The sequence below is a fragment of the Neophocaena asiaeorientalis genome, unplaced genomic scaffold (genome assembly GCF_003031525.2).
Source record: "Neophocaena asiaeorientalis asiaeorientalis breed wild unplaced genomic scaffold, Neophocaena_asiaeorientalis_V1.1 scaffold226, whole genome shotgun sequence".
Lineage (NCBI taxonomy): Eukaryota > Metazoa > Chordata > Mammalia > Artiodactyla > Phocoenidae > Neophocaena > Neophocaena asiaeorientalis.
In genome coordinates this window covers 11,292,681-11,302,848 of record NW_020173037.1, presented here as the reverse complement: position 1 = coordinate 11,302,848, position 10,168 = coordinate 11,292,681, and the positions used below count along the sequence as shown (strand labels likewise).

The 10,168-nt window shown below is 42.9% G+C and overlaps 1 protein-coding gene across 2 annotated transcripts in view; it reads left to right on the top strand.

Annotated features, from left to right (window-relative positions):
* The first annotated feature begins 10,063 nt into the window (after positions 1-10,063).
* PDE7A (phosphodiesterase 7A) overlaps positions 10,064-10,168 on the top strand; it is a 115,652-nt gene continuing 115,547 nt past the window's right edge. Inside the window, exon 1 of one of the 2 annotated variants that reach the window (XM_024742574.1) lies at positions 10,064-10,168. In XM_024742574.1, coding sequence (XP_024598342.1) covers positions 10,113-10,168 — 56 coding nt within the window. In that variant the 5' untranslated portion in view covers positions 10,064-10,112. The other variant, XM_024742575.1, reaches the window with a different exon arrangement.

Below are 10,168 nucleotides of genomic sequence, written 5' to 3'. Positions count from 1 at the left end.
ATATATGTAATCCCCCTTGTAACCACAAAGAAAATATCTAACGAGAATGGAATCCAAACACGCCACTATATAAAAATCAATTAAACACAAAGGAAGGCAGTTTTAGAGGAAATGGGGGTCCAAAGAACCATAAGACATAGGGAAAACAAATAACAAAATGACAAAGTAAGTTCTTTCCTATCAATAATTACTATAAATGTAAGTGGATTGAAATTCCCAAACAAAAGGTATAGATTTGCAGAATAGACTTTAAAAAACATGATCCAACTATATGATATCTACAAGACACTCACTTTAGCTCTAAGAGAACGCACAGGTTGAAAGTGAAAGGATAGGAGAAGATATTCTATGCAAATAATAAACAGAGAGCTGGGTGTCTATATCAATATCAGACAAAATCGTTTTTTTATTGAAGTATAGTTGATTTACAGCATTTCAGGTGTACAGCAAAGTGATTCTTTTTCAGATTCTTTTCCATTGTACCTTATTACAAGATATTGACTATAGTTCCTTGTGCTGTACAGTAGGTCCTTGTTGTTTATCTATTGGGTTCGCCAAAAATTGTGTTCGGGTTTTTCATGTTACAGAAAAACCCGAAAGAACTTTTTGGTCAACACAATGTTTTATATTTAATAGTGTGTATCTGTTAATCCCAAATTCCTAATTTATCCCTGCCTCCTCCTTTCCCCTTTGGTAACCACAAGTTTGTTTTCTGTGTCTGTGAGTCTATTTCTATTTTGTAAATAAGTTACTTTGTATCATTTTTTAGATTCCACATATAAATATCATTTAATATTTGTCTTTGTCTGATTTACTTCACTCAGTGTGATAATCTCTGGGTCCATCCATGCTGCTGCAAATGGCATTATTTCATTCTTTTTTTATGGCTGAGCAGTATTCCATTGTTTATGTATAACACATCTTCCTTATCCATTCATCTGTCAATGCACATTTAGGTTGCTGCCACATCTTGGGCTATTGTAAATAGTGATGCTATGAACATTGGGGTGCATGTATCTTTTTGAGCTAGAGTTTTCATCTTTTCTAGATATATGCCCAGATATATAATTCCCAGGAGTGGGATTGCTGGATCATACAGTAGTTCTATTTTTTGGTTTTATTTTTTTAAGAAAAATAATACTGGTCTCCATAGTGGCTGCAGCAAGTTACATTCCCACCAACAGCGTAGGACGATTCCCTTTTCTCCACACCCTCTCCAGCATTTCTTATTTGTAGACTTTTTGGTGATGGTAGACAAAATAGTCTTTAGGACAAAAACTGTTATGAGACAAAGAACATGATATCACTATTAAAGAGACAATTCACCAAGAAGATATAACAATTAGAAACATATATCCATCAGACATCAGAGATCCAAGTTAGCTGAAGTAAACATTAACAGAACTGAAGGGGGAAATAGTTCCACAGTAATACAAGGAGACTTCAATACCCCATTTTCTTTCCTTTTTTAAAAAATTTTTAATGGAAGTATACTTGATTTACAATATTGTGTTAGTTTCTGATGTTCAGCAAAGTGATTCAGATATATACATATCTTTTTAGATATTCTTTTCTATTATGGTTTATTATAGGATATTGAATATATGTCCCTGTACTGTACAGTAGGACCTTGTTGTTTATCTATTTTATATATAGTAGTTTGTGTCTGCTAATCCCAAACTCCTAATTTATCCCTCCCCCACCCCCTTTGCCCCTAGCCATGAGTTTGTTTTCTATGTCTGTGAGTCTGTTTGTGTTTCATAGATAAGCTCATTTGTATCATATTTAAGATTCTGCATATAAGTGATATCATATGGTATTTGCCTTTCTCTTTCTTGTTTAATTTAGTATGATAATCTCTAGGTCCGTCCATGTTGCTGCAAATGGCATTACTTCATTAGTTTTTATGGCTGAGTAGTAGTCCATTGTGTATATATATATATGTGTGTGTGTATATATATATATATGTGTATATATATATATTTATATATATATACCACATCTTTATCCATTCATCTGTCAAAGGACATTTAGGTTGCTTCCGTGTCTTGGCTCTTGTAAATAACACTGCATGAACATTAGAATACCCCATTTTCAATAATGAATAGACAACTAGATAGAAGATTAATATGGAAATAGATGGCTTTAACAACAATATAGATGAATTGGACCTAACAGACATACATAACACACAGAACACTCCACCAAACAGCAGTAGAACATACATTTTTCTCAAGTGCCCATGAATCAAGGATAGATCAAATGCTAGACTACAAAACAAATCTTAATAAATGTAAAAGGATTGATATTATACAAAAGAATCTTCTCCAGCCCTTGTGAAATGAAGTTAGAAATCAACAGCAAAAAAACTGGAAAATTCAGAAATATGTGGAAATTGACACATCCTTAAATGTCAATGGTCAAAAAATAAATCACAAAGGATATTAGAATCTTGAGACCATTCAATGGGGAAAGGGCAGTGTTTTTTAACAAATGGTGCTGGGTAAACTAGATATCCACATACAAAAGAATATGATTGGACTCTTACCATACACCATATACAAAAATTAACTCCAAATGGATTAAAGACCTAAACATAAATTGTAAAACTCTTGGAAGAAAACATAGAGGAAAACTTCATGACTTTGGATTTGGCAATGGTTTTTGGCTATGACACCAAAAGCACAAGCATTAAAAGAAAAAATAGATAAATTAGACTCTATCAAAATTCAAAACTTTTGAGCATCAAAGTACACTATCAGGAGAATAAAAAGATCACCGAAAGAATGGAAGAAAATAATTGCAATTACATATCGTTAAGGAATTAATATCCGGAACATATAAAGAACTACTAAAACAACTACAAATAACTCAATTCAAAAATGAAGAAAGGATTTGAATAGACTTTTCTCCAAAGAAGATATGAAAATGATCAAATAGCACATGAAAAAATGCTCAACATCACTAATCATTAGGGAAATGCCAACCAAAACTATGAGATACCACTTCACATCCACTAGGATGGCTATTGTCAAAAAACAAATTACAAGTGTCAGAAAGGATGTGGAGAAATTGGAACAATTGTGTATCCCTGGTGGGGATGTAAAATGGTACAGCTGATGTGGAAAACAGTATGGAAGTCCCCCCAAAAATTTAAATATAGAATTACCATATTATCCAGCAACTCCACTTCTGGATATATGTTTTTAAATTGAAAGCAGGGGGCTTCCCTGGTGGCTCAGTGGTTAAGAATTCGCCTGCCAATGCAGAGAACATGGGTTCAAGCCCTGGTTGGGGAAGATCCCACATGCCACGGAGCAACTAAGCCCATGTGCCACAACTACTGAGCATGTGCTCTAGAGTCCGGGAGCCACAACTACTGAAGCCCGTGTGCCTAGAGCCCGTACTCCGCCACAAGAGAAACCACCACAATGAGAAGCCCGGGCACCGCAACAAAGAGTAGCCCCCGCTGGCGGCAACTAGAGAAAGCCTGCTCGCAGCAACGAAGACCCAACGCATCCAAAAATAAATAAATAAAATTTAAAAATAAAGTAAAATAAAATAGAAAGCAGGGACTCAAACAGATATTTATACGCCCATGTTCATAGTAGTAATATTCACAGTAGCCAAAAGGTGGAAACAAACCAAATGTCCATTGACAGATGGATAAATTACGTATAGATATATGAATATTATATATGAATATATATGAATATTATTCAGTCTGAAAAAAGAATGTAATTCTGTTATATGCTACAACATGGATGAACCTTGAAGACACTAAGAGAAATAAGGTGGATACAATCAGGTAAATACTGTATGACTCCACTTATATAAGGTACCTAAAGTAGTGAAATTCATAGAGATGGAAAGGACAATACCGGTTGCCAGGGGCTGGGCAGGGGGCAATGGTGAATTGCTGTTTGATGAGAACACTTCTGTGTTGGGATGATGAAAAGTTCCGGGGGTGGTTATGCTGCAATGTGAATGTAGTTAATGCCATGACTTCTACACTTAAAAGTGATTACAATGGTAAAAATCATGTTATTTATATTTACGACAATAAAAAAAATGAAAGGCTGGGTGGAGCTCAGAGCAAGCGAAGAGTATGTAAGGAATCCATGCTGCCATATAAGCTTCTCTGTCACTTGGGCCATATGACCCAGCAGATATGCTGCTGTGATAGGTTGGGGATACCATATAAAGCCTTTGGTGATCCTCTATAATTGAATCAGTGCAGCCTTTTAGGGTATTGGAGCAAAGCTATGTCACCTTCTCTACATAACTGTTCCCCTTTTGTGAAATTATTCTTGCTTCCGCTGCGCCCTAGTAGAAACTAAATGTTGATCACGAACTATCAAATTACCTTGTGACCTGAGCAACCCAAAGTGTACTAAATGTTTTCTGATACACCAAACCATAAAGCTGGTCGTGCCTAGAAGCACTGCGTCAAGCGGAAGTGGTATACGTGAGATCAGGCTCAAGCAGGTCTTTTGAGGTGCAGGTCAATTTTATAATCTAGTGGCCCAGATGCCCATCATTCCTATTACTACTACAATGTCTCCTCCCTCTCAACTTTCATCTAAGGTATCATGGGGGAGCCCCCTATCTACTGTTGAGTGATAGAAGAAAAAGATTTTATTTGGGACTGTCTTACAGATAGTTCTGTATTCTGCGGTGCAGAAAGTGGATAGTTCGAGCACTATGACCACTCTTCAGGGGTAGTCCTGAAGGTAGTGAAGAGAAATAGTCCCAGTGGGAGAACTTGGAGCAGTACGCCTGGTTGTTCATCTTTTCTGAAGAGAGATAGCTAGATATGCAGATCCTACTGATGGGCAGTGTCTGACCATTTGGCTGTATGGTCTGGAACTTGGAAGGAACATAATTAGACAACTGGTGTTAAGGAGGTCTGGGAAAGGTGTATATGTGGATAGACTGAATGAGCAGGGTGTGAATATATTTGTGTCTCATGTGATTCCTAAGAGGAATCTCATTAGAGTATGATCATAATAATCAGGTGGATGAGATGATACATTCTGTGTATGTCAGTCAGCCTTTTCCTGCATCAACCCCTGGCCTTGCCCAACAGACTCATGAACAACATGGCCATGGTGGCAGGATGAGGGTTAGATGTGGCTTTAGCAGGATTGATTTCCACTCAACAAGGCCAATCTGGCTACAGCTATTGCTTAAGTGCTCAAGTTGCCTACAGCAGAGTGTAAGACTAAGCTTCCATTTCCTGGAGGTATCACTTAGCCATCAGGTACATTGCATTAAGCCTCTTCCATTATGAAGAAGCAGCCCTTTTTTTCTCCCTGAATACATACTTATTCTGGAAATGAGTTTCCTTCCCCGGTTGCAATGCTTCTATCAAAACCACCATGCATGGACTTACACCATCACACTATTCCACCCAGTGTTACTTCTAACCGAGAAACTCATTTTATAGCAAATAAAGCAATGGGTTCCTGCTCATAGAATTTACTGGTCTTATTATGTTGCCCATTACCCTGAAGTAGCTGGCTTAATAGGATGATCAAATGGCCCTTCTCTTCATTGTGATAAAATTACAGTTTTAACCATTTAAAAATGTACAATTCAGTGGCATTAAGGACGTCCACAATGCTGTGCAACCATCACCTCTATCTAGCTCCAGAACCTTTTCAGTACTCCAGAAGGAAACCCCATGCCCATTAAGCAGCCTCCCCATTTCTCCCTCTCCCCAGCCCCTGGCGAGCACTAATTAGCTTTCTGTCTCTATGGTTTTGCCTGTTCTGGATATTTCATATAAATGGAGTCATACAATATTTAGCATTTTGTATCTGGCTTCTTTCACTTAGCATGTTTTAAGGTTCATTGGAATGGCCTTTTGAAGACTCGATAATCCGTCGTACCAACTGGGTGGCAATACCTCATGTAGCGAGGATAATATTCTCCGGGTTTTGGCGTATGTTCTAAATCTAAATGTATATCCATGATCCAGGAATCAAGGAGTGGGACTGGCAGTAGATCCTCTGACTTTTACCCCTAGTGCAAAATTTTGTTTCCCATTCCTGCAACTTTGGGCTCTCCTGGTCCAGAGCCCAAAGAGGTCTTCGTTCTCAAAGAAGAATGTCTCCACCAGGGTACACAGCAAGAGTTCAATTAAACTGGAAGTTGAGACTGCCACTTGGCCACTTGGGGAGCCTTGTGCTAGTTAACCAACATGCAAAGAAAGGGGTTACTCTAGTGCCTGGGATGACCCTGGCTACTAAGCAGATTTGGAGCTGTTGCTACACAATGGGAAAAGGGAGGAATATGGCTGGAATGCAGGAGAGTCCTTGGGGGTGCCTCTTAGTACTTAGTACTCCAATGCTCTGTGTTATGACAGTGGAGAGCTACAACCAAGAATACTTTTACTGATAGCAGTAGAACCTCTGCTGGCCCAGATCCTTTAGGAATGAAGGTTTGGGTCACTCCACAAGGCAAGTGGAGTGACCCACATCATTTTCAGCTGAGATGCTTGCTGAAGGCAAACGGGATATGAGACAGGTAATGGGAGCAAGAAAATAGTTATAAATAGTAATTATGATCATGTTTTCAGTTGCAGATACAAGGACTATAACAGTTCTGAGCATTTTTCCTAATTTTGATATGAATTTATCTGTGTATTTATTTATTTTATCTTTATTACATCTGTGTATTTATTAACCAATTATTTTCTTTTACTCTTTTACTCTCTCATTCCCCTATGATGTGTTAATAGTAGGTAAACTTATATCTTAGTATATAAGTTACAGAATAGCCAAGGTATATACTGTGACTCGTCAAGAAGAGGAATTAACATCACTCAAAGACTCCATCCTCTTGGGGAAGGAGGGAGCTGTTTTGGGTTATATGAAAGAGAGTTGCATCATATGGACAGAGGCATGATTTTGCTATTGTCTTTATTTGAAAATTAAATACGATTAAAAGAGTGTGTATGGATGTCAAGTTGGCAAGTGTTGGACTGGGGTGGTTATGTTCTGACAGCTTAGCTAAGTTGGAACTACATTTCCCAGAATTCTCTTCCTTTTATAGTTTTGGTTATGGTTGGCCACAATAGAAATTTGCAAAAGAATTAAAAAGTGGAAGTGAAGCACCAGCCATTACACTTGAAAGGTCCCTGCAGGGTCCCAGGCACCACTGTGATTTTGCACATGATCCACTAGCTCTCCTCACTGGCAAGGGGGCAGCTCCTCCAGCTTCTCTGACCTCTGGAGGAGGAACATGTGTGGCAAATCAATCTTGCTCTCCCTCTCTCTCGCTCTCTCTCCCTAGCTCTCTCTCCCTGGCTCTGTATATACTTTATAGGTTCTGCTTTTCTGAAGAACCCTAATACACTCTCCAATACAGTAAAGAACACTGAAAACAGCTGAAGTTCTGGTCTTGAGCAACCACACGGTGTGGTGGAAATGCATGGCTCTGAAATCATACAGAACAGAGTTCAGTGGCACAAATGATTTATGGCTTCGAAACCTGATTCCCCATCTGTAGAGTTGGGATCGAGTTTTTACTTTTGCAGCTGTTGCACAGGGCTAAGTTAAACACTATATAGAATACCTATCACAGTTCACAGTGGGTGCATAGTAAATGTTAGCTCCCCTCTCTGCTGAGGGAGATCTGAGTCTTGTTAAATGATTTCATCAAGTCTCTTAGATGTTATTAAATATGACAGAGTTACTTGGCATATACTGTCTGACATCACACCGATACTGCTTTCTGGGTGTTTAGATGAACACAGAATTCAGACATTATTTGAGGTAAGTTCTGCCATTTATCTGTGGAAGATCTAAGGCAAGTCATGTTTCCCTGAGCCTCCTTTCAATTTAGAAACTATTACCTCATGGGGTTTTTGTCAGATGTAAATACGAGGGAGAACTCAGCTTAATCACAAGTATACAGAGGATGCTCAAATCTGCTAGACGTCGTGGGAGTAATTAGGGTTTCAGAGATGACTTGGGTCAGCTGTTGGGAGACAGGCTGGGACCTGAGACTCTCTGCTGCAGTATTTACACCTGGACCAACAGCTCCTCAAGCAAGAGAATACAAAGAAACAATAAGGGACTAAAAATAAATGCATGCATACACAGCTGGGGCAAATTATGAACAATAAGATACAAAAAGACCAAAAACCCACCTGACGCTTCTGAGGTGTCCGGAGCAAAAGCAGGGTACTGTGCAGGATCCCTGCACACAACACCGTCAAAGGGGTGGGTAGACTACCTAAGCCACACCCCCAGCACGACCCCAGGATCCTCCCCTCCCTCACCCCATCTAAGGGACCAGCTCAGGACCTCACCCCCTCCCCCCGCCCGCCCAGTTAGCAAGGGAACCTGTTATTTGTTTTCACTCCCTCCTGCAGTAGCAAGAGGCCCAGTAAAGCCTTGCTTGAGCTTCCCGTCTGGCCTCTTAGTAATGAGTACAAGAACCCCGGTTGGTAACAGTTGCGCTGAAGGGAAGCTTACCATCTAGTGAAGACAAAAATCCATGAAACCACATTGGAAGTGATATCCTTTTAATAGTAGAAAGCAGACAAGTAGAAAAATGCCCACGAGAAGGTAGAAAGTTTTAAGTGATATAAAAGAAACAGATGTCATGGAAAGACGATAAAAGGTCTTGTAGACGTCTGTTGATTTATGGGATCAACAGCACATGTTACCTGATCTCATCGGTACTGGCTATGCAGTACTTTCAGAGACCTGCCACCTTGCCCGTGGCTGGTCATAGCACAGAAGTGGAAGCTTGGGTGACCTGAAAGCAGAGCCAAATCAGTTTTGCCAGCAGGGGAAAGCTTTTTCAGGCTTATGTCCCAGAGGCTGGAATGTACTTGAAACAAAGGGTTGCAGCTGAAAAGCTTTGATGGTTTGGGAGGAAATGTAACAAAATGAACCTGCAGTTTACAAACCATGTCAAGAGTTATTTTCTCCTGCCTTCTACAAATCAAAGCCAAGAAACGAAAACACTTTTGGTAAAAGGGCATGCTGTCTCCTTTCCCGCTCTGGCTTCTCATTTTCATCCTCCCCTTCTCATATTTTCCAGTGCATACTCTCACTTCTTCTTTCTCAGTCTCGGTGTTCCCTCCCCACCCCTCGCCCCCTCCCCACGCCCGCGCTCTCGGCTCCGCTCTTGGCCCCTCCGCCTGGGACGGCCCCGGGGCCGCACCTGCCAAGGGAGCGCCCAGTGCGACCCCGCCGGGGGACTGGCAGTGACGTAGAGGGGAGGACGGTGCCCGCGCGGCCCGCTGACGTCACTGCCGCAGCGGTCCCGAGCGAAGCCCAAGAATGGGAATTCGAGGAGGGAATCACGGCGGTGACCCCGCGGTCGCGGCTGAGCGCAGCGTGTGGGCCGCGTGCTTTGGGTTTTTGGAGCCGAAAAGCCGGAACCGCGCCTCTAGTGTAGGCTGAGCCCACCCCACACCCTCAGCGCGCCCGAACGCCTGAGTTTAGCGATAAGGGGAATGTCCCCAAACGGTGGGGCCTCGTGCGCACGCGCCTTGGCTGGGGGGCCTGCAGGACGAGGATTGGTGGGGGAGGAGGGCAGCGTGAAGCGGGAGAGGACTGTGACTGAGCTCCAAGGTGCGGCACAGGAGGAGGGCGGCTCAACCGCTCCGCTGCTAGCCGGTCTCCCTGGACGCTGCGGCGGCGCGGGGCCTGCGGCGCAGCGTCGTGACGTCACGGTGGCGGCGGCGGTGGTTGGCCCAGGGTCCGCGGCTGCAAAGTGTGAATTACGCCGGGCTCGCGCTGGCGGCGGAGTGAAGTCAGGCTCCGGGGGAGGGGAGGGGAGGGGCAGGACCGCGGCGGCGGCGGCCGGAGCTGGTGGCTGCACCCGAGCCCCGTGCGCCCTGGGTCTCGCCGCTGGCTCCAGCAGTCTTTTCTTGCACCGCTTTGCTCTGTCCTTGCTCCGCTCCTGCGCCGCTGGCCCCGGACCCTCTCCTCTCGGCCGAAGAGCCTGGCGGCGCCGGGGTTCCCCCGCCGACTTGGCTCGTGCTGCCCCCGCTTGCACCCCGGAGCCGGGAGCGCGCTGCTCTTCGTAACCTGGGCCGGCGGCCGCGGCAGGGCGGGCGCCGCGCGGGGGCAGGGCGGGCGTATTCAATGGAAGTATGTTACCAGCTGCCGGTGCTGCCCCTGGACAGGCCGGTCCCCCAGCA